The sequence below is a fragment of the Maylandia zebra genome, linkage group LG20 (assembly GCF_041146795.1).
Source record: "Maylandia zebra isolate NMK-2024a linkage group LG20, Mzebra_GT3a, whole genome shotgun sequence".
In the NCBI taxonomy this organism is placed as follows: domain Eukaryota; kingdom Metazoa; phylum Chordata; class Actinopteri; order Cichliformes; family Cichlidae; genus Maylandia; species Maylandia zebra.
The window spans coordinates 11409329-11434463 of NC_135186.1; the positions used below are offsets into that span (position 1 = coordinate 11409329).

The following is a 25135-nucleotide window of genomic DNA, read 5'->3' on the forward strand; positions in this document are numbered from 1 at the left end:
TGTTCTTTTTACTCTTCCTTTTATTATCACTCACTGTTCACCTTCTAACTGTAGCACTGCATGTGGCTCTGATGTACGTTTCCACTCACGTTATTCAAATAATATTTAGGAGAAAAACTGCCGATGACTCATGACGCTCACACTTATCCCATGATGTGGAACAACTGCTAAAGCCATAGCTCCTGCCTGCACTTGCACAAACACAATGTCAAGCACATAATCATTTAAAGAGTCACAAAATATCATATGACTGTCCTTGCGTCGGAATCTTGGTAACACTGTTACCAAAACTTTTGCAATGGCCGCAACTCCACCTGGTGGAAAGTAATTGAGAGAAGTAGACCACTGCGCCTCCAGTCCCTATGAGTTAATAAATGGCAAGTAAAACAAAGAATCTATTCATTTTTGCTCCAGTCCTGCTCTTGCATCCAGATGAGGGGGCTGGAATAGCCATTCAGGACGTACTCTCACTTCCTCTCTAGTTAGCAGCCACAAGCAGGGAAAGCAGGAAGTTGGGGGTTGCTTGAGACCTCTCGTCCCTGACAAAACGCCTTTGCCAAATCTCACAGCTGAAGCCCATTGACTGATTGATATATTGTGTGACTTCAGGTCTTTTCTACTCCAGCTATTAATATTTTTAATGTGCACAGTGGTCAAACCTAGATTTTCCAAAACACTGTCAAAATCCACGCAGAGGCATGATGTAAGTCCCAGCTGACAGGAAACTGTCTCCATTCCTTGCCATCCAGTATTGTGACCCCTGCTTTGTGTCTCTAGCACGTGAACGTTTTGCATTTCCAGAGGGAACACTGATCCAGGCATTTGTCTCCCACTCAGCTTATTGATAAAGCACATTTTGACCTACTTCTGTATAGCTACACAAAAACTTTAGCATTACAATACAGCAATACAATTCCTTTTTCATTCACACTGTTGCTCCTCCTGTCCCAATTTTTTGGTAATATTTTGCTGTCATTAAATTGCAAAAAGAGCCAACCAAATCAAACACACAGTGGTCTTTGCACTGTGTTCATCTAAATGAGTTATAAAATATTTGACTTGTGTTTTTGTTTTTATTTACATTTTACAAAGCATCAAAACTTCTTTTAGGTGGATGTTTAGTACTGTAGTACAGTATTTCTTTAATTTATGTTGTTATTACATACTATTAGTATTAGAAAGCGTTGGCATTTGATTGTCTAAGAGTAATTTGAATTTCTATAATGTGTGTTTGAATATACTCTCCATTAGGGCTTTATCAGAATGTACAATCTTTTAACTTATGTTGGCTTTGATAATAATGAGCAAAAATGGGTGTCAAGTTAATGTAATGAATACCAACATTTCATTATCTGTGTCTTAGGAATACTGGACACCAAACAACCCCATGCAGAACACCATCATCCTCCTGATTGAGCAGATTGTGGTGGCGCTTGGTGGAGAGTTCAAGCTCTATCTCCCTCAGCTCATTCCACACATGCTACGTGTCTTCATGCATGACAACAGCACCGGGCGCAGTGTTACCATCAAGGTGAGTTCACTGCGGTGCGATTGCAGACGACATGCGATGTCAGTATCTGATTTGCCAGTAATAGACTAAAGCTGTGTAGTTCATTGGGTCTCATATTTTTATGAGCTTACAGTTACTGTGCATACACTGAAGGGTAGCGGAGTGTCCAACAGCTGGAATTAATAACACAGAAGAGAAAAAAGTCAGCTGGAGATAGATTTTCAGTGTTTTTATTTCACAAAAAGCTTTTAATTACTTTTCCAATTCTGCAAAAGTTGTTTAGATTCTGGATCACAAACCAATATATTGTTTTTGCTTTTCTTTGGCATCTTCGAGAACATTTTTCAGGTTTGTGTCTGAAATCACGTGCAGCTTACCGTGCCAGAATTATAGGCCGCGGCATTGCCCATGACTCATAGATGTTTAAAATGTCAGAGCTGTAGTTGAGATTACATTTTGGTACGAGGGATTATGATTTAGTAGTTGGAGCAAGAGAATGTACTGTTTTCTTATGTTAATGTTGCCATGAATGCTTGCTCTGCAGAGTGCAGAGCTGTTGGTGAAATAAAAATTAAATTGAGTACCCTTAATTATAAAAACAGACCAAAATGCCTGCTGTGGTGCCTTGGGCATCGTTATCAGAGAAATGGTGGTTTGTGTACTTGTTAATCCCTCCATTGGAGCTCTGCATTCTCTAACTGGCAGTCCAGAGCTTATTTCCAGCGCTGTCGCTGTCGCTTTCCTTTTTTTTTCCTTTTTTTTTGTTTAAATGAAAGCAGTTTTGTATTCTATCCCAGTTTCATCTACACTCTAAACTACAGGTGATTAGAAAACCTGTAACAGTTTAAGAGACTATTAAGTAGGGCTGGGTATCGTCACTGATTTCTAGAATCGATTCAATCCCGATTCACAAGGTCCCGAATTGATTCGATCCACGATTCGATTTAATTCGATTAGATTCAATTCGATTTGAATCTGGGAACTTTTGACAGTCAGAAATATTATAATTCAGATCAGTACATTTACATATTTTTGTATCTATAAAAAGGAAGCTGACACACGCAAGACTTTATCATTTACTGTCTTAGCTGTTTGGTTGTTGAAATTTTGTGAGATTTCACCAGAGATTCTGGCATTTCGGGCAAAATAAATTTATATTAAAAAAATCGATTCAGGATTTTAATGAATCGATTTTACGTTATCCAAGCCAGAATCGATTTTAATCGATAAATTGATTATAAAAACCCACCCCTACTATTAAGTATTTTGTCATACATATTTTTTTCCGTTTGTAAATGTGGGAATGTGTTCACGAACCTGCTGACCGTCGAATAGAGAGTAAACTGTGGGTGACCCAGATGATCAATAGGATGTATGTATTCTGATTGGTGATTGTTTACTCAAAAATACATATGTAAGAAAAGAAAGTCTACAGTGAAATTGAAAGGCCAACTCACAGAATGCAGACACTGGTAGTTGTATTTGCATATATTTATTTACAATGTCAATGAATCTTTTTGATGCTGACAGGGGGAATAACATTTTTGTGTAAACTGGAAGCTATGATGATGTCAACCAGAGACATTCTCCTGGGAAATCTAATTTGTAGCGCTTCACTGCGTTTCTAACTCAGTATTTGGAGAATATTTCTCCTACCTTAATGTCTGCCATTTTCTCGTCTGCTTAAGAAGCTCAGAAGATTCTGAAAAGTCTCACGTACTCCCTTTACGACTGTTATGTTTTAAGAACTTTTATCTCTATCTTGATCTCATCTTAAGAATGTGAGAGTAAATTCTTAAAAAAACAAAAAAACCTAACGTTTTATCACTACATACTACTATTGGTCTTTTATATCACAATATAATGTTGGTCATACTTATGAAGTATTGCTTTTCTTGTTAATTATATAACAGAGTTGATTAATCCCGCACTTTGCTAAGTGTCTGTTTCACCATTGTGCTCATTATTGTATCAGTTATTAGCAGGCTTTTGATTCCTGAGGATTACTGCTGAGCAGTAACAAATTATTTAATTTTTAGTAACATCATTGTAACATTATTACTTTCTCCTGTAGTGACTTTTGTAATGTCCGAAAGAGCCATTTCTGAAGGCTGTAGTTACTAACGCAGTTCTGGGTAACTTGCCCAGCACAGATGAGGATAAACTTTGTGAGCTTTTTATGTAGAACAGGAAAGTACCCTAATAAATCTCAGTTATAATAAAGCAAAAAGGGTGCTGGAAAGATTTTTTTAATTTAAAAAAGTATGATCATGCTTAGTTTAACTGAAGTAAGTCAAAAGATTTAAAGTTAAACTCTGTAACTGAATAAAATCAGTGGTTAAAGCCAGCTGCTTTATTAAGACTAACTGGTTGATCATGATTAGTTTGGTATTATGCGAGATATTGTGATGTAATTAGTAAACAGAATAATTAAGTAAACTCTTGAGATATCATGCATTTGTTGGAAAGACATTGTATTTGTATTTCTTGTCCCTTTGGACTCCTTGAGAAATGACATTTTCTAAATATTGGTGTTTTTTGTTATAAACAAAAGCGAATAATACATTTTCTTTCAGAAGAAAGAAACTTGAGAAGTGCGTGATTGCACGAGTGGTGTCGTCAGTAATAAAAACCAAATGCCAACCAAAAGCAAAATGGATGTCTAGAGGATAGCGCGCCAGCAACTGATCTATAGGAAACTTTTTTTTGGAGGAGGATTGGCACACCGGGCCAAAGTTTTGCCAGTGCTGCTGATTATCATCAGCCACACTTCCCCTCAAGTGCTTTAAAGAGCAGCCACGCAAACCAGCAGGGAGAACCGTCACAGACAAAGGGCCCTCTTTGGCCCTATTCATTTTTGTGTCTGACACCCTCCCACGCACGATTTGAACCCTGTGTGGAATTACATGCTGAGGGTTCTCTTAACTTGGGGGCAGGGAAGAAATACAGCAGCAGGCTTTGGGATCCCTTCACCTTTCTCCAAATGAATTTCAGCATCTCTGGTGATTTATGCTGCTATCAGATAGGAAAAGAGTGCCACAGTGAAGGAAAGTGTTGTGCAGAATTTATAGCATAAGACAACATGAGAGAAATATTAAGACAGAATAATTATGTTGTTTCACTTATTGTATATTCATAATTATCAAAGCCCTAAAATCTTCATTAATAATACCATTTTAGGGCAGTGCAGAAAGCTTTCTTTCATAGACTCCCTGATACGCATTCATACTCTCAAGGAAACACTAACTAGTAATTTACCATTACATTTCTTGTAATGTTACAAGAAATTGATAATACCTTGGTAATAGCAGTCTGAACAGGCTGTTTGCAGTTTTCTCTTCTTTTAGCGACACACTAACTTTTAGATTTCAGGCTGACGTCTACCAGCAGCTCAAACCATAGAAATGTATAATGATGACCTGGTTAAAAGTTGTGCTCAACACATGCTGTGTCCTTAAAAAAATGGATCTGAAAACATGAAGATATAAGGATCCTGTAAGACAGAATAATGAAAGTTTAGTGTCAAAAATTAGCAATGGCCACAAAAAAACCTCCATTATGAATGTCTCAGTGTAGCATGACCCTGAATCTGTGTTTTGTAATAGATTTCTTTGCGAGTTGCACTGAGTCAAAGTAAAACTTGTCATAAATCTAGTGGAGAAACTATATTAACTAGACTGAAAAGGGCCTGTGTCAGAATGACGAGATGACTTTATTTTGCTAGCATTAGTTTAGGTTTAATAATTTAAGCTCACATCACTTTACACTCATACTGAAAGTACAGGAGCTCAACCTTCAGTTGATTTATTGGGGTGGTGTTTTATGTTTGTGGCTTCCATCAATATCCATCAGGACCTTTTGAGGTCTAAGCCACTTGCTCGTAATACAGCAGTTCAAAGACAGCACGGACCTATAAGTAACACACTCTCCTGTTTCAGCAGCGGCAGCCAGTAGTTGTCAGGGTTTTCCCTCAAACCCTAAATCACGATTTACGGGGAGACCACAAACACAGAATCGTGCGGAGCACAGTCATCTAGTCTTCTCTTCTCTGGTGCTGTTTAGTTTCAAAGTCTGTAGTATAGTATAATTCAGCAGCCCACAATCTGGATTGTCTGTAACTCAGGTCTGTGTCTGGAGCCTGATCTTTAGCGCAGCATGGGGGTCATGAAATGAGGGGAGTGGGAATCAGATTTCCCGCTTGTCTACAGAAGAGGTGAAGAAAAACATACTTCCATCATTTCAAGAAGCCTTCTCCCCTGAGCTCCACCCCCACCCTTCTAGGCTCACACATGCACACAGTTGTACACCTCCAACTCAACTTCCTGCTGTCTCGCCGTGTGCACTTTAGACATGGGGTTGGAGAGTGGGGGGAAAAGCAGAGGCGGTCATGGTATGTATTGGGGGGCTGGGGTATTTTTGATGCTTTCAATAGACGTCATCCTTTAAGACCACCATGTAGCCACCAAGCCTGTGTGCACATGCGCCACACAGCACCATGTTTACTGTTACCTTAAGGCACTGTGAGGCTTTCTCAAAAAATGCCATTTAGTTAATGTTGGAATTTGTATGCAGTAAACATGGCTGTACTCACTAATAATAGAAGATATACAGTCATTGGTGAAATGTAGATTAATAATCTAAAATTGACAAAAAGCCCCACGCAGAGGTACGTCATGAAACTTAACATCAATTTTAAGGAAGGTAAAATTGATGTTTAAAACCCCCCCCAAAACCCACTAATGTAATGTTCATATTTTACTTTATGATTTGCATCCTGTGAAGGCGCAGATTCATGCTCACTTATTCGCTAACAGCTATACACAGATTTCCTGGACGGCTGGCTCGTGTGCCAGCACCTTGCTGAAATAAAATGCCATTCGACTTTCCCTTCAGAGCTCCTGAAGAAAACCATTTACAAGCTCATTAAAGCCACTCATGTTTAAGTGCTGCAGTATGTGGAATTAAGGAATGTGTGCTCTCCTTTTCAGCTACTCAATGCCATCCAGCTATTTGGTGCCAACCTAGATGACTACCTCCACTTGTTGCTGCCTCCCATTGTCAAGCTCTTTGATGCCCCTGATGTGCCCCTGCAGGCGCGCAAGTAAACGCTACACCCGTAGTTTTAGTGAGGAATCTAGTGTGATAATAAAAGTCATTCTCACTTAATTTTGCAAATAAAAATGTATTTAGCATCAATCTGATGTCACCACAGAAATGGGAAATTAAAATTAGACCATCACTGTGGTTAAAAGAGAGGAAAAAAGAACAAAGCTAAACATTTTTATGTGTATGTTTTTTATTAAAGAATCCATCTGGCAGCGATGTCAGATTTTTCACATGACTTCTTGGCTATCGGAGCAGGCTGTGTATCTAAGTCTGTGTCCTACAAACATTTCAGTAAAGCTGAGCATCCTTTGTTTTTCCTCTGTGGCTCAGGGTTGCCTTGGAGACACTGGACCGACTGACAGAGTCCCTGGACTTCACAGACTACGCTTCACGCATTATCCACCCGATCGTTCGGACACTTGACACCACTCCAGAGCTGCGTTCCACTTCCATGGACACCCTGTCCTCACTCGTATTCCAGTTGGGCAAGAAGGTAACCAGAGCTGTCCCCCGGGCTGTCTTTTAGATGTAGATACTATTAACTGTACTTTTCCAGTCTTCCTACTGTTGGCTTCACATGCACTGCCCCCCCTAGTTTTATTACTTCCTGCCAGACTGCTGATGTCATTGACCATTACGCAGCATGGGGTGGTGTTTACAGGAGCGGATGAGGTCACATTTACCCCTGCCTGTCCTCTCAAGCCTTCCCCTCCCTTATCCCTCAAACCCCGTGTCGTTAATGTGTAGGGGAAGCTTTTGATCTGAGGTTCATGAAGGTTAGAAACAAGTGCAAGACACCCAGTTATTTACTTTATGGTGAAGGGAAAGCGGTCTCCAGACACACATACACCCTTATGTTTATCCTTCCTCTCTCCTCTTATTTTCAGTACCAGATCTTCATCCCCATGGTGAATAAAGTGATGCTAAAGCACAGGATCAACCACCAGCGTTATGACATACTCATATGTCGGATTGTCAAGGTATGGCTCGCCAGTAAATCCAGATTATTACTACACATTTTTCACACATGTCTCGTAGATTATCTGTGAGCTGCCAGTCTTTTATTTCATAACCTCACAGGGCACAAGGTGGTCTGGCAATAAATTACATAAGTATAAATAAACATTTCATATTCAGTGCACCATAAGCAAGTCATTACCATGTCTTGTTTATCAACAGTCCCTCAGGAAGGAAATGCACTTCTACTTTCATAAAACGTGTTTTGGGGCCCAGCTCAACAGTTTGAATGTGTGTGGCCCGCATGTGTGTGGCCTGCATGTGTTTGTTTATGTTTGTTTTTGTGCCTATCAGGGCTATACTCTGGCAGAGGAGGAAGAAGACCCTCTAATTTTCCAGCATCGCCAGGTTCGTGGTAACCAAGGTGACGCTTTGGTCAGCGGACCAGTAGAGGCGGGGCCTATGAAGAAGCTCCACGTCAGCACTACTGCACTCCAGAAGGTTGGAAGGAACAGTTGGCATTTTTTTCCCCCCATGATTAAAGACACGCACACGTCCAATGTTTATATCGGTGGCAGTGTTGCAGGTGTTTCATTTGTGTACAGCAAGCAGTGCTGAAAGCCGTAGTTCAATTGTGGTCAGGATGTATGAGTCAACAAACTGGTGATAAATTAATGGAACAACGTCGTCATATGAGCAGAACACCACAATCAGTGCATATATTTGACAGCAGAAAACAAAGGATTACCTGCTGATTTGATGATAGTTTACAGAGTGGTGTCAGACTGGCCTGTGGACCGATAAATTACACAGCGCTCTTCACTACCATCATCAAGATAATAATAAAAAAAATCTCACAGTTTACATTATAGTCAGATTATCCCATACACATTACATGTGAAAACTTTGCGTCCACATATTTGTTCTGAAATTGATGATTTCTGACACTGGAAAGGCTTGGGGAGCTGCCAGGAAGGTGTCCAAAGATGATTGGCTGGAGTGGCTGAGGCGCTTGAGTGTTGTCCTGCTCAAAGAGTCATCCTCCCCAGCTCTGCGCTCGTGCTGGTCACTGGCTCAGACCTACATCCCTCTTGCCAGGTAAATGCAAACATAATTCCTTATGAAGCATGTACATAAAATCTGAAGCTCTGTCTTTGCATAGAGTTTTGGGCAGTCACTACTGCCAAAACATTCTCAGTTATCAGTAGTGCAAAACTGGTCAAACTTGACAATGTCAAAGGTGACTGTATGTAGCTGTATGAAAAGCAGAGTTACTAAAATGCTAAAAAAAAAAAAAAAGCTGTGTAAAATCACAAATACCTGTTTATTCTGTGATCATTTTTACAACTTTTAGAATGATCTCGCTACTGCAAAATACTTGAATATTTTAATGTTGTTTTAATGGCAATATGTTGTTTTTGTTGACCCCAGAGACTTGTTCAATGCAGCTTTCCTCTCATGTTGGTCTGAGCTGAGTGAGGACCAGCAGGATGAGCTGATCCGCAGCATTGAGTTGGCACTCACATCTCAAGACATTGCTGAGGTCACACAGACTTTGCTCAACTTGGCAGAGTTCATGGAGCACAGCGATAAGGTTAGCAGTGACCTGATAACCTAATTAAACTAATAGCTGTGCTATTGTTTAGACATACATGTTTTTAGTGTCCCTGCAGATGTGAACGGACTCTCAAACAGCATTTTCAAAACTAAATTCTAATCCTCAAAGTTTTTATATTAGCCAGAGTATTTTTTTCTTCATCAATCAGGTTTTGCTTCGTTAAAGATTGTAATAAAAATGTCTCTCAAAAATCAAAGTAGGTTTAATGTTTTTAACTCTTGCTCAAATAATTAGTCGTATTCTTAATTTGATTTTAAATGTTTATAGCGTCAGTGTATATCGGTCTAAATTGAGAAGTATAAATGGAAATTCATCTGTTTTAAATTAATCCACAACACAAAGTGTGAAAAATAAATGCTTTTGCAGTCCCACTGCACATGTGTTTATGATGTTGAGATAATATTCTTCTCACAGCATTTTAGAACTTAATTTTCATTGTGAAAATAATACAGATATTTTATTTGGTTAACTTAATTATTTCTGCCATCAACATCACAAAATTTAATTCGCTTTTTATCAGTTTATGTCTCTTCCAGAAAAGATAAGCACTACAGCAGATATAGATGTGGAGACATCTGTTATTATGCTGTTATTTGTTCATCTACTTATTTGCACAGTCGCATGCAGCATTATATAACAGTAAGAAAAAGATTAACTCCAGAAACACGGAAATGTGTTAACCTTTTGATAAAATAGGAACTTTAAACTTGGCATAATAATGATGCTGTTACATTAAGGACTGTGAATGTTGTGGTTGGGCTGTGATTTCAGTTTCAATATGCTCCTCAGCAACGAGCCCACCGTCGAAGAATGATGTATTCTTCATAGTTAGATAAGCAGAGCCAGTGGAATGATTGTCATTTAGAGTTATTTATTATGTACAATTTCCTTTTCCAGGGCCCTCTGCCCCTCAGAGACGATAACGGCATTGTGCTGCTCGGTGAGAGAGCTGCCAAATGCCGTGCCTATGCCAAGGCACTGCATTACAAAGAGCTGGAGTTTCAGAAGGGACCAACCCCCCTTATCCTGGAGTCTCTTATCAGGTAGGAGGTGTGAAAAAGCTCAGAAATGAATGTGTTATTTTTATGAATAACAGCCACAGCTTACCTGAATAGGGTAATTAAAAAAGCATGTCATGGTCCACTTAACTTTTTTGTTTGTGTAATTTAACAGGTCCTCAGCCCAGTAGGTTATCGCTTAGAACAAACATTACACCACCCTTGAGGAGTCAGTTTTTCAATCTAATAAATAAAGAAAAAATATATTAAGCATATCCTCCTCTCCCACAAGCCTTTGATATCTTCTGTCAACTTTTCCATCCCCTTTTCTCATCTTTCTTTATTTCTACGCCTTTGGCATTGCATGGAAAAATCTGTTTTGCAGGCATCTAATTGGAAGCTTGCCTCCTTTTCATCTGTGAGTGTCTGGACTTGTGTTTCTCTGGGGCCTGTTTTCAATTTCTCAGAAGCCTTGATCATGATGAATGATGGAAGCCGGCACTCTGGTGTTTTCAATATCCCCATCTGGTTCTCACCTCTCCAGGATTTCCCATAAAAGATCTAGACGCTAGTGTGCAGAAAGCACTGCGAAAACCTCTTTTTACTGAGTCGCGGCTGTATTAGGGGAAAAATATGTTTCATATCTGATGCATACTTTTTGATGACAAGGAGTTTTGTCATAGCCGTTTCGGTGCCTGAGTCATTGTGTTTGTAAGTGACATTGGAACTGATCATTTCATTCTTTCATATGGATATTCAGTTAAAATAGTTAGTTTATGGTAATACATCTGTGACCGCTACAAATGATGTGTGAGGGATTTTTAGAAAATCCACAGAATTAATTTGTGGTTTGACTATGTTCTTAGTAGGCACAGAAGTATCGAATATAGCCAGGAAACTTGTCACATTTTCCCCTTTATTCCTAACAAGAGAGGAATGCTGCTAATTTAGCAATTTGCATTTATTTGTAGAAGTCTATCATGCAGTGTTAATATATGTGAATCATGTGATAGTCTTTGTTTCGGATTTGTTAATATTATGTATTAAAAAATATTGAATTTGTCATTATTTGGTAGAATGGGGTAAAAGAAAGCTGTGTATCTTGGAGATAAGTGCTTAATAAGTGCTAATACATATACATTTGGTTGATCTGTCATAGTTGTAACAGTAGGGGCCAGGCATTGTTGCATCTAAACCATGTGTTGGTAATTTTTCTGTAGCCTTAGTGTTATGGGTACCATGGAAATGCTTGGAAATTGAGTCTTGAATAAAACGTAGCATGTTGTTGAGATGCACAAAAGACTGCACGATGTTAGGTAAAATATCATCTTATGATACCCAGCCAGTGTGGCTTTTGTTTGTTAATACCAGCTGCAGTAGCTTAGCTTAGCTGGGTTTGTTTTTACCTTGTGAGTCTGCGTGCGTCTTATAGGGGGCACAACCATTACACTGGTTTAGAGTACTTTGACAGGTGTTTATACGGTATGTTTGTCTGTCCGGATTTCTGCAGACAGATTGTGTCAGCATAATAGTTAGAGTTTACAAATACATTTGGGGTGACTCTTGAGCAATAAGTACTCATGTAACAATGAAGTAATTCTTAAATAATTGTCATATTGTAGATGGTACTGCATTATATCCCTGAGTCAGGTATATTGACAGGGATAATGCATTTGATCCCCCTGCAAGATGGTCTAGTTTTTTTTTTTTTTTTTTTTCTTCCACTGGGAAGTTTTGATGGACTTGGATTAGGATAAAGAGATGTCATCATCATCTCAGGTTGGTAACTTTTAATCTACCTGTGTTGTCTCTCCCTGCGCTTTCACCCTCTTGGGTTATGGTCCAACCAAGGCAATAGTAATAAAAGTATCGAGTATAATGCACAACTCCAATTCCAGAATGTCGGGATGCTATGTAAAGTCTCACGAAAACAGAATGCTGTGAGTTGCAAATCTCACAAACCCTTATTTTATTTGTAATGGAACATAGAAAACATATCAAATCTTTTGAGACATTTTACTGTTTGATTAAAAATCTTAGCTTGTTTTTAATTTGATAAACATGTCTCAAAGTTGTGATGGGAGCGACAACAGGCTGGAAAAGTAAGAGTTACTAGAGCAAAAGAGGTGGGGGAATATTTTGCAGCTAATGAGTTTAATTGGTAACAGGTCAGTGGCATGAATCTTGGAGAGGCAAAGTTCCTCAGAATTAAAGATGGGCAGAGGTTTAACAATCTGCAAAAAACAAACAGTTTCTATGAATTATAGAACAATTTGAGATTTGTCTTCCTTGATGTGAAATTATAAAGACCAATCTCATCATTTCCAGTAGAAATGATCCAGAGAACATGGAGAAAACTGTGCACAAGGGACAAAACTGAAAATCAATATTCTGTGATGGAAATCACTGTATGGGCTCAGGCCCAGAAATCATTCTCTGTGATCACAGTCCACCTCATCCACAAATGCAGGTTAAAGCTGCAATAATGAAGAAAAGAAACAATATGTGAACATGATCCAGAAACTATGTCTTCTCTGGGTCAAAGCTCATTTAGAATTCAAAAGCCTGCATCTCTGATGATATGGGAGCGCAATAATGTTTAGGAAACTGGCAACTTGCACATTTGGAAAGGCAAATCAACACTGAGAGGTGCATACAGGATTTAGAGCAACATATGCTCCCATCCAGACAACAGATTTTTCAGGAAAGACCTTATATATTTCAGCAAGACAGTGCTAAACCACATACAGGAGATCCTACAATAGTATGGCTTCATAGTTGAAGAGTCCAAGTGCTGAACTGGCCTGACTGCAGTCCACACCTTTCACCAATTAAAAACAGTTTGGAGCATCATGATATTTATAAGTGAGACATGTCTCGCCTAAGAGTCCAGAAACTTGACTGGTTAAAAGAAGAGGGATTTTACACAGTGGTAAACATAGCTGTGCCCCAACTTTTCAGACATTTTACTGCCATCACATTCAAAAGATGAAAACACAGCTTTTCCAAAGGTAGTATTTATTGCACAATCCCTATATTTCAATTGAGAAGTACACAATGAAATGCCTGTAGTTCTACCTTAACATAAAATCTGCATTTCAGGTAAAAAATAAATAGAAAAAATCGAGTGAAATCTTGCTGAACGAGCTGTCTTCATTAAATATTAAACAACACTTTTGGCAGACCTGTCACTGAAGTTTAAATCCCCTAGGAAAATAGGAAAAAAATCTATTTATTGAAGCGACTTTCTTAAATAGAACGTGCTAAAGATTAGAATTCCTCCTAGAGCAACAATGTTTATGTCAATAGTAACTGGCCTCTTATTGTGGTATAGTTCACCACTGTTTAAGGTTATCTTTTGTGGTGGAGCCACATGCTTAAACACATTCTAACCCTTAAAATAGATAGACCTTGTTTGTTTTAAGCGACCTTTATTCTAGTATGGCCATTTCATTTGAAGGGAAAAGATAAATGTCCAGGTTTAATTAGATGTTTACCCTGACGAATATTTCACCTTGTTAAAGGAATCTGTCATGCTATTGTTATGATTCTGAGTAATCACAAGACTGAGCCTGTGTAGGCCGTGCTAGCTCTCAGTCGGTATAATCCAAAAAAATCTTTGTTATCCTAACCAAATGATGTTATTGTTGTCATGGTAAGAAAGCTAAAGGCATTTAACTAAATGGAGTGTGGGTGTGTAGTTGTGTAGTCTTCTTTCATCTGTTTGGGTTAGGTGGCATGGGACCTCTAGCTGGGATGTCAGAAGTCAGAGGTCGGTGGCTCAAGGCAAATATGTAGCCATTATTGGACACGAGTGGACATAAGACCTTGACTCGACTCGACTTCTTCGAGTTTGTCAGAATACCTATGCTGTTTGCTGAGTGAAGGAATGAATAGGCTGACATGGAATTCTATGTTTAAAAAATATTTTTTATTTTCTACCACATAAAAGAACATAATTACAGAACTGTACACATTTTACAAATCACACATTTTCATCATGAAGGTTTATTGTTTGAAGTGAATGAAGAAAAAGAAATGGAGCATCATTGATAGGACCAATCCCTCACAACAGCTCACAAACAAATGGTAGTCTGGCAGTCTTTAAAGATTTATAGATGAATTAGAAGTTTCCAATGGTCCTTGCTTGTTATAACTGAAAATACATCCCAAGTGCATTCAAGACAAATGACTGAAAGAATAAAATTCCAGTTACCCACAGGGGGGAGTGTTGAAAAGGCATCTAGGAAAGCTTTTAAAAAATAAAATATCTTATATCTGATAAATACACACAATTAACTACAATTTACAATCAAAACATGAGAAAAACATTACACATTCATCTGACTGAAATCGAGCCAAACCATTACAAACAACCTTATCACTTCGTTCGCAGTCCAGGAAAAGCCACAGTTTGGTAGAACAGTTAAACGGGTATTATTGAGAACTCTCTTTATTCATGCGTATGATCTTGAGCCAGAAAAAACAGCCGAAACACTTATGACTAAAAATTAACTGGTCGGACCTTCATCTCCACCTTCTTGAGGGAGTAGGTGGGTCCATGCCAGCCGTACCAAGTGATCCCATCTTGGTTCTTATCTTGGTTCTTTATGTGGTTACCGTAGCGATAATAAACACCGTTCAAATTTGAGTCAGTGCAGCAGTTGTACCAGTACCCACCTGGAAGTAAGAATTGGATTAATGGCAGCACATAACAGCCTTTCTTATCTGCTGTAGACAACTGGATTGGTTTTGTAAGATTTTCTCATATGTCTTACCTTTGCGTCGGGCTGCACAGTCATCCAAACATTTGTCATTGTCTTTGTTCATGGTGCTGAAGTTGGTGTTGTTGTGGTACCGCAGAGAGTCTCCAGCATTTCCACTGTAGTTGGCAAGGAAGAGCTTGTAGCTGTTGAGCTCATTACTGACTGTGAAAAAGCCATACTCGGCATAGCGTTTTTCTCCTTCCCAGTCCTGCATTGGAAAACATATAACACGATTTAGAGAATGACAGTGACAGAAACAGAATATTTGCTTTTGTGGTCTGTCTAATGTCTTTTCGAATTAGTTTGATTTATTGCTAGTTCAAGTATGGTGTAAAGTGATTTTTATGCCCTCTTGCTTTTAGCCATGAAGTGGCTTTTACATGGTTTATGTATTCTTGCTCTCCTGCGTGATGGTCCCAACACTTACCTCCATATCAATCCTAAGTGTACTTGGCTGCCTTGTTAGGCGGAAGATGTTGTCATTGCCCAGCCAGAAGTCTCCACGGATGGATCCAAATCCTTGTTTGTACTGCTTCCAGTCACGGTTAAAGGATGTGAGGCCAACACTTCGCCTCTGAATCACAGTCCAGCCACCTCCATTTGTCTCCATATCACAGAAGAGCTGGGAAAAAACAAAGCCTGTAATTTAGCTGGCTTTTCAAAAAGCTGAAAAAAGCCTCTGATAACCCACCCCCCCTCCCAAGAAAAAGAAAGAAAAAACAACCCACATGCAAGAGTGCTGAAACTTACGGTGAATTCAGGTGTTCCCAGAAACTCATCTTTAGGCAGCTTGTACTCGCCAGAGATCTTGTAGTTCTTGCTGTAGAGTGATGCACAGTCATATATGGCTTCTGGAAAAAGGAATATCCCAAGTTATGCTAAAACCATATGCAGATCCATGAGCTTTCATAGTTTTTAAAACATGTGATACCTATAAATTACAGTTTTCAGGGTATCTGAGGAATTGGACAGAGAAAAAAAGAGACTTTTCTTTTTCGCCCCACGCCCCAAAAGAAAAATAGATCAAAGAAGAATGAGACACGCACAGCATGCTGAGAGTTTTCCATAGCTGCACCTTTTACTCCTGTCCCAGTATAGTGATGCCTTTAAGATTACGGTGGAGCAAAGAAGCCAAAACTTAAAGATATGGAAACCTTCCACTTCTAATCACTGCAGCCCTTCCTGTTCTGTTCTCTTGTTTACTTTACAAAGGTCTGTGTGTTCTCTCTGCCAATGACATGAATGCGGTCCCTTTAGACCACACAGTAAAACGTGAAATAATAAACGACGTAATGCCTGGTTAACCGCTCCGCGGCAGCCAGTGCTGATTAGTGGTGTGTTGAAGTCGAATTGAACGGTGGATATGATGTGGCTTTGATGGAGCTCATTACTGACAACCCTGCAGATGGGATTGTGCAGCTCTAAATGATTGGTTTTTAGTACTGTGGGGCAGCTCAGAGAAGTGCGGCACTGTAATTTCCCTCACGACTAATTCACAGCAGGTGTCTCAGATCCTGAAAGGCTGATTATAGTGTTTTGCAGCAAAAATAAATACATGATGATAATGTGTGCAGAATAGTTTATAGTGAAGTGACTTTGTTTTGTCTACTTCTAAATATGAGCACCCTTCCCAATTAAAAGAAGCTTTTATGATATATTAAAATGATACTATTCAAAACCAAACTTATACTGTCTGGAAATGTTGAGAGGTGAAAGGTGTCTGTTTAAAATTTGGTATTTGAAACAAGAAATAAGAGCAAGAATGAGCGTTTTCATAGCATCTGTTTTAGGGTATAGAGACAGTATGGTCAAACTCTCCAGATGATGGAGTGTTAATACTCACCCGATGAAGTCTTAGGAGCAGACTGTGCGGTTTGCAGCTGCATGATCTCCACACGGTTGTTGATCTCAGAGTACTTGCTCTCTGCCTCTGTGACTCGGACGTCTTGCTGTCGGCTCTGCTGGTCCAGATCTAGTATTTGCTTCACAAGTTTCTTCATGTCTGTCTCCTGCTTGCGACTCAGCTCCTCAAAGAGGCTGGTGAGATTGGCCACTTGAACTTTGAGAGAGCGTACCTCGTCGCAGCACTGACCCTTGGAAGGCTTTGGAAGCGCCTGTCTCTTCCTGAGATTTTGAGCCCATGTCTCTGCAAGCAAGAGCAGTGCAACCTCTAAAACAACTATACTCAAATAGATTTTTGCCATTTTTAAAAGTCAAAGTTCTGGATCTTCTCGCAGCCTCTGGGTGTTTTGATTGGTTGCCGCTAAAAAAGAATCTCTCTCTGTAAATGGTTCTCTCTTGGAATACGAAAAAGATGCAAGCTCACTGCAGCTATCTGAAGTTTTGTCCAGTTGAGTTGGAGCTCTCCTTTGACCACTTGCTCACTCAGGCTGTCGTATTACCTCAGTGAAGCCCTCCTCTGCTTGAGCATCTTAAATATTGTATGGGTCCTCCCCCTCTCCCCCCTTTCACTGACCCTCTCCAACCTTCAGGGTGGAGGACCTTTCACGTTCCTCCTCCCCCCTGCACCCTTCTACTTCACCCCTCATCTTACTTTCACTCATACTGGGGAAGCTTTGCCACACTTGCTTTGTCAGGTGTTAAATGTTTCTGGGAAGTCATTTTTTTATTCCCTTTGCCTGGAAGAACCACATAAGGACCTGGGCAAACAAACAACGCTACTGTCTGAACCTGCGGCGCTTAACTGGAAATGCAGACTGTTTAAAAGATTTAACTACATTTGATTTTAATTTATTCAGCTATATACACTAATGAGATTAAAACATTTGAATACTTGTTTTAAACGTTAGTACATCTGTAGGTAATTTCTTCCCCACATTTAAAACACTTTATGTTAATGACAGTTTTTACGATATCCTTGAGGGTTGAAGTCACTAAGCATTCTTAATTGTAGGTTAAGTGTTCTGTTCGTGCTACCCTTTTTGGCACATGGCAGATGTTAATGCCAAGCGGGTTTCAGTGTCAGATTTCAAAGGCGTGTTGATACAGGGGAAAACCTTCAGGATAAAATCTGATCAACTACAGTTTGTAGTAAAAGCTGGAAGAAATGTTTAGGATAAGGCAGGTGGAATAGTGGGAGTATTTTGTCTACATGTGTAAATGCTTAACATTTTGCCATCACATATGCAGCGTATTTCTTAAATAAGTTTAGATGGTGTACCCACCAAAGAACAACAGAACAAAAAGATGAAGTCATACTGTTATGGCTTTTATCATCAGCAGAAGGGGCAGCGTGCTTGTGTTTTCACTTCACTAATCAATTCCATGCCTTTAGGTATGTTTTCAACTTGTAGATATGGAAACTCATCAAGCATTAGAAAGTACAGGAAACATTACAATCAGTCAAACATGCAGTCTGGATTAGGTTTCTGTATTAAATTAGAAACAATAATTAAAAGCATATTTCAGCTCAGTTAAAGTCTGGTGTCAAGTAAGATAAGATAAGATAGAACTTTATTAATCCCTCGGGTGGGTTCCTCTGGGAAATTCGACAGTAGATGCATACTGTGTAGCATGTGGGTTAATTACCTAAGGGATTAATTTAGTTGAATTAAATTTTATTTATGTAGCGCCAAATCACTACGATGGTCGCCTTAAGATGCTTTATCTTTACAATAATAGAGAGAAAACCCAGACAATAAGATGAGCCTCTAAGAATAAGCACTTGGCAACAGTGGGAGGGAAAAACCTCCTTTTAACAGGAAGAAACTTCTGGCAGAACAGGGCTTAGGGAGAGGCAGTGTTGCGACTTGCCAGGGATGAGTGGAGGATTACAGTTTATGCTTGTCGCTATCAGTTCTTCAGGAAAGAGGGATTTATTTATTTTTTCCTTTTGATTTTTTTCTTTGATACCTGTTGTTGAAGACAACAAGTTGAATGCATCATGCGTGAGTATAACGAGTTTTGGGTTGTGATGATGTCACAGTATTGCACACCTTAACATGAGCATTACAGTTGGGAGTTGGATTTTCAGTGCATTTGTGGAGGGTACAAACTCTTTACCCGGCGAGTCTTACCCGTGCTTTGCGGGTTGAACCACTAGATACAGCCTGCTGCTGAATGAGGTGTGTTTGCCTGACTTAATAACAGTGTTTGCAAAACTCCTGCTTCTGGTTTGTCTTTTAAAATTTCTAACATTCCAGTCACTGGATGGGGCTGAAAATAATGCCTCTCAGGGAGGCGCTTTTATGTCCCGTTTCTGTGGAATTTCTCTCTCTTCCCTGATGTGCTGCCATCCCTGCCAACCTACAGGACACACAGGTGTTGGGAAGCAGCCTCAAGGGTATTTGTGGGGTTTCTTGAGGTGCCAGATCGTGCTCATGGGCATTAAGATAGTATATGAGGCATGCCTTCTGTGATAGTTATGTATGATAATTACCAGGCAAAAGAAATTAAGTGTTTTATGCTGAAATAGAAGGAGCTGTAATAACTGAGACATTTCTGAGAGTTCTTACTTTGAACTTTATGGCTTTTTCCTTCCCCACATGGACTGGAGTGAACCGTCTGGAAAAGACATACAAGTTCATCAGCTAATAATCATACTTTACCAATGTTAAAGTACAATTTTTGTACATCTAAGGACCCTTGTGTTTGCCTTAAATTTAATTATAAAGGGAAATTATAATTTTATTATCTGGGCATCTACCTCTAAGTAGAGTGCTGCAATAAATCAGTGCTGAAGTGCTACTATTTGACTCAATGATGCTTAAGAATGATGGTCTGTTGATTTTATTTTATTTAAATTTTCATGTAAATGAAGAACATACCTATATATTGGGGAAAACAAAGTTTAGGGATCCCAGACTTAATGCTGTCTCCATGTCTGGACATTAGCATTGCAAACAGAGCGCAGACAGGCAGAAGATTTACTTGATACCAAAGACCAATTCCTATTTTATAAATTGTAAAGTCTGGAAGCATAAAGCTGCAAATTGTGGTGCAGATAGAGTGAATGGAAAATTACAAACATGGAGCTAAAATGAGATGTGACACTTTGTGGCGGTGCGAGGTTTTATTACATAATCTCGCACCACCACACTGAAAACGTTTCTTGCTTCAGGAGGGACACAGAAAGCCTCCAAATGTTTGGCGTGTGTCCTTTCCCAGTTCTCTTTTGGTCAGACGATCAAATAAGGAAACAGTTTAGCTCATTCTGCTCATCGTCAACTTTGTTATCACGCGGGACTGTGGTTTGGACCACAAATAAAATTTTTTTTAAAACCTTTCTTCAAATTCCAAAATATGATATAATTGTCAGGTGATCATCTGTTGCTCTCACGTGTCAAAGGGTGATGTATGTTTTTTGACTATTTTTCCCAGGCATTCTCTTACCTCAGTATTTTTTGTCTGCTTTTTAGAAAACTTTGCATTTTTCTCTTTAGGTTGTTCTTTTCTATTCTCCCAATGTTGCTGTTGAATATCGATTTGTGCTTTTAGTTTGCTGCCTTTCTTTGATTTTTAAGGAACACGTGGGAGCAATAAGGCACTTTATAGAAGAGTAATGAGATATTAGACTGCCTTCATGTTTAGTTGCTGCACGTTTTAAAATTTTGCATAAATTCTGAACTCATTAGATGCTAGACATGATCTTTCTCTTAATTTCACCCATTTATAAATAATAACGACTTTCTGTAACTATTATTTTTGTAGTAGTTTTTTGTATATCAGTCACTGGTGTCACTGATTGCTTTCAGTATAAAATGGTCAACATAGTTAGAGATTAGAACATTGTGGTTAAATTGAGCTACCACATACTTGTGCTGTAGTTATAGTTAAATTCAATTTGTTTTAAATGCAACACTGTGGCTCTGTTTTTGTTTCTGTTTTTCTTTCTAGTATGGCATTTGATGATGCATAGTGCCTCTTGACCTCCATGTAAATGTTAAGCCTAAGACACTTATGTGCGTCAGTCTCTTTTGGAAAAATTAGGATAATTTGCCTCCCTGTATTTTCTCATTGCCCTAACTGCTCCATGAGTCATTTCTCACTCCAGCAGTGCATCACTTTCCTTCGGTCCTGGACTTTGTCATTCAGGGTTAGTAATGAAAATCCAGCTGGAGGCTTTTGTTTCTTTCTTTTTTTCTTTCTTTTTAACATTTACCCTTTTCTAACACTTCCCCTTTAACCATGTCTCTCTAGGGTCTCTGTAAAAAATGCAAGCCTCTAAGCCTCTACTCTATTAGAGCTGTTCACTTTATATAACTACTGTGGGAAGCCTGTCTATTCCGTCAAGCAGATATTTTGCCTTTGGTGTTTAAGAAGAGTTGGACACCCTGCTGTGCTAATTGCAGCAGTGATCTGACTTTGATGAGTGAGAAGTACGTGGGTGTCATAACATGCTCACAGATGCTTTTTGTGTCCCTACATACACTGGAAGAACAGTTTGCAGTTAAACGTTGACCACAGGGTCCAAGCTGTCAGCAGAGCACTCTGTGTTCAGTTACAGGAAAGGCAGGAGGTGAAAGCACGAGCCAGTGGATTCCAGAGCGTCTATCTCAAAACCTTGAATTGCATAATCTTTACGAACCCCTTCCACTTGTCAGCTCTGTCAGCACAGAAGCTCCACATTTTGATTTGAGTTTGGCCCATTTTGAAAGTATTTAATTTGCTTGAGATACTCGAATGTTCCTGTCAAAATAGTTTTTTTTAAAAAAAACTTTATTTTATTTTTTTATTATGTTGAAATATTGTAGTGGATCATATCTTTGTTTTAACCCTACAAACGTTTAATCAATGTTGGGTCTGTGACCAAATTTATAGATTTGAAAACAGACTTCATATTGATGCTCCATAGCTGAGGCCTTGGTATACAGCTGAAAGCATAGATTAGGAGGTTAACACAGAGAGTCGAGAAAATCATAAGAGTTAGGGTATGCTCCACACTCTAGGTTGTCTTTAACAAAACAATCATCAGACATGCCCTAAAAATAATTTCTGATCTTAGCTTTTAAGATCCACCAGTGCAGGTTCAATTTGCTTTAATAGTACTTTTTCTTCACTCTTTTATTAATATTTAGTACTTCTTAGTGTTTCCTTACAGTCTACTTTAATTAGTAGTACAATCTAAAAATGGCAAAGAAATTGAAATGACAACTCTGACAGTGCAGCTGCTATAAAATCACGAGATGAATGGTATGTCTGGACACTTAATGCAAGCAGCTGAGCTATAGCTAGATTTGAATTTCAAAATAATGCAGTGGATAATGATCTCCAACTCCGGTCACGTATAGGAGTAAAATAAACTCTTCCATATTTTCCATAATGAGCGGCACTGTATGCACCAGGGTATCCTCCAGCTCCGAGAGTGGCAGACTTCATTCCCTGGCAGACCATCAAGAGGTCCCTGCCTTAAGCCAGTGATGGCTACCAGGTGGCGTCTGCTGTCGTACAGCGGATGCAGGCCAGGCAGTGGCTGTCTGCTCACCCACCCCAAAAACCAGTAGGATAAACAGTACTGGAGGGATCGAAGCTAGATTAGGAAGAATAGTACTTTGTGTATGCACAGTTGGCCTTGTGGCATTGCTTCAGAGAAGCATTTCATGACACTGGAATGTAAAACAGTTGTGGTGCAGGTCAGAAAACAAAAACCACTTGTGCCAATGTATAGAGATTCCCTTCTTTCATCTTTTGCCAATTATTATGTGTTTTTGGCTTTTGGGTATACAAGTGAGTAAAAAAAAAAGCCAAAAATGCCACTTGCTATATAGGCTATAATTAATACCATATCTGTTATTCATAATAGATTCCTTACTTAAACGTATACTGATTTTGTGTACATACTTGCGTACATATGAAGTATATAAATAGTTAGCTGTTTAGAAGTTGTGTAATCCTTCTCTTTAAATGAGATCACTGTCCCCCGATGCTTGTTTCCATTGTTTAGGACAAAAATCAATTACAGCATGAGTTGGTTTCAGTTGAACTGAACAGAAAAAAGTAGAAGACCTGGCGTATTTAATTGGAAATATATTAAAATTGAATTTGTAGTTCAGCAGAAAACAATGTTTACAAATATCTTTGTCTACATAGCAACAGCAGCATTCCAATGAGGTAACTGTCAGGCTTTTTTTTTGCCTGTTTTGGGCCACCGGAGACGCCTCGTTCTGTTGGCCTTTTGACCTGAAGGTGAGAAACCCAGGAGAAGGCATACTGCATCATTGTCCCAATGTAGTGATAATGTGGCGTAAACATAGGCGCAATGGTTTCTCTGGGCGATGCCTCAGTGACCCCCTCACACGCCTAACTTGCTTTGGGAGAGAGAAAAACAACATTCAAATGTCATCTAAAGTTATGCATTTGTTAAATAACCAGTATTAAATATTTCTTTCCTCTTTTCAAGTGCTGCATTCGTGATCACTGAACTTTCTCCTCAGCTTTACAGCGATAGAGCAGAATTTTGTCTTTTCAGATAAATTGTTTCAAAGTCAAGGGACACTAAGTGTTTCCCTATGGTGCAACATCTGCTTGGTGATGGAACAACCGCCCTTTTGTCCTGATGTTTTTGGAGAAACAACAGAGACAATAGGCTAGTCAGATGGTGTCAAGGATGAGTTGAAGTATACATGTCTCAGGACAGTCCGGAACAAAACTGGTGAATGATGTAATCACTTTGTTTGCGTCCTTGCTTACCTCAACCACTGGTGCTTAACAAACACAGAGAATGAGAAGACCTTGTTTAATTTTGCCATGCTGGTCATCACTTCCATTGTGCAATGCTGAAAGATTTATATTCTGTATGTATTACAAGTTTGACTTTCAGTTTCTATATTGTCTATCAAAATATTATCAATAGTAGTGTTATTGTTTGGCTTTGAAGTCAGACTAATGAGGTCTACGGAGTAATTCAAATCCCTTTTTTCCCTCCCCGCTGTTTATTTGAATATTTCATTTGTAACGGGTCGTTCTTTTTCTAAGTGGCTATTCAGACAAACCCTCTTCCCTTGTCTTTGTCAACATCTGATGTCAAGATTCAGTAGTACAATGTTAGTTTTTTTTCTGACATTCAATCATGTTGCTATAAAAAAATGTAGAGTTGTAAAAATAGCTTTCAGTGTCAATCATTTCATGTTTTCCTGTGGCTGGTCTGTGAAGGGGACTGTTGGTTTGTAGAAAGACAAAACAAACAAATTAGTTCATGGTCCAAAATTTGGCCATGTTAATAGTATTTTCTACTATTAGGATGGCCCTGTTAAATATTCTACTTTTATAAAGGGCAGGTATTTGATCTGACAATAAACATTGTTGGTGTTGCTTGAATTCCAAACTTTTATGGTTTCAAGTGTTAATTACTGTGCCATTTGCAAGTGCTTTATATTCATATTTTTCTTTCTTAGTACATCTTAATACAGAAATTACTTTTGTTTCCTGTTTTCAGTTTAGGCTTTACGCAGCATTGCCTACTGTCTGACACATTTTCCTATGAAATTAGCTCATCTTGGTTGTTTAGATCCATTTAATTTTTCAAATGTCCTTTGTATGGGAAATGTTTATTTTTAAGTAGTGTTCTCATCTTCACAATGGAGAAACCCCCCAAAACAAAACCAATAATGCTCGATAGTTAGGGTCTTTCTTTCAGGGAGCATTGATTGCATTTTGGCTGCCCCACAAATGAACAGTTGTTTGGACGCAAAGGCAAGACAAAGTCTCCGTCAGTCAGTGTCATTTTCCATCAGTGCATGTAGTGGTAGCAGTTGTTGGTTTGGCTAGCATCAGTCACATGAAGGATTCAAATTTTTAAATAGAGAAGTAAAAGCCAAAGTATTTTTAAATCAAATACTACATAATAATGTCCTCTTTGTTTTCAGTATTTTTAGACTAAGGAATTAGATCGAGCACCTGGCAAGTAAAGGGATGAAAATCAGGAAGGCTCAAATGGATAGCTTCCTAATTAGATTTGATTGAGTCCGGTAATAAAGTCTGATTTCTTTTCCTCCGCGAGGTTTGCATACAAATTAACCTCTGAGGAGGAAAATGTCTACAATTTATTCAAGGATCATGCTCTCTCTCATCACCAAAAAGCCAGGCCACTTTAGAGTTTAATTTTTTGTTCTTTTGTTACCCCTCAGCCAAAAAGGCTGATAGGATATTGTCGTCACCCTGCTGCGTGGGTGGCAGCCTGAACAGGCCAGCTTTGTGAATGCGATAACTCGAGAAGGAAGTC

General features: G+C 38.9%; 2 protein-coding genes across 3 annotated transcripts in view; one reads left to right on the forward strand and one right to left on the reverse strand.

Moving 5' to 3' along the window:
* The window catches only part of mtor (mechanistic target of rapamycin kinase), a gene marked incomplete at its 3' end in the record, with an annotated part of 67309 nt that overhangs the window by 13637 nt on the left and 28537 nt on the right, over positions 1 to 25135 (forward strand). For both annotated transcript variants that reach the window (XM_004572770.3, XM_004572769.3), the window contains 8 exon segments: positions 1364 to 1531; positions 6499 to 6611; positions 6947 to 7109; positions 7504 to 7596; positions 7928 to 8074; positions 8529 to 8671; positions 9005 to 9167; positions 10089 to 10234. In XM_004572770.3, the coding sequence (XP_004572827.1) occupies positions 1364 to 1531; positions 6499 to 6611; positions 6947 to 7109; positions 7504 to 7596; positions 7928 to 8074; positions 8529 to 8671; positions 9005 to 9167; positions 10089 to 10234 (1136 nt within the window).
* On the reverse strand, positions 14099 to 17371 carry angptl7 (angiopoietin-like 7). The gene is made up of 5 exons (XM_004572768.5): positions 16799 to 17371; positions 15706 to 15806; positions 15383 to 15577; positions 14968 to 15163; positions 14099 to 14869 (listed from the first exon to the last, which is right to left on the reverse strand). The coding sequence occupies exons 1-5, from the start codon at positions 17157 to 17159 to the stop codon at positions 14694 to 14696; spliced, it is 1029 nt and encodes a 342-aa protein (XP_004572825.3). The 5' UTR covers positions 17160 to 17371; the 3' UTR covers positions 14099 to 14693.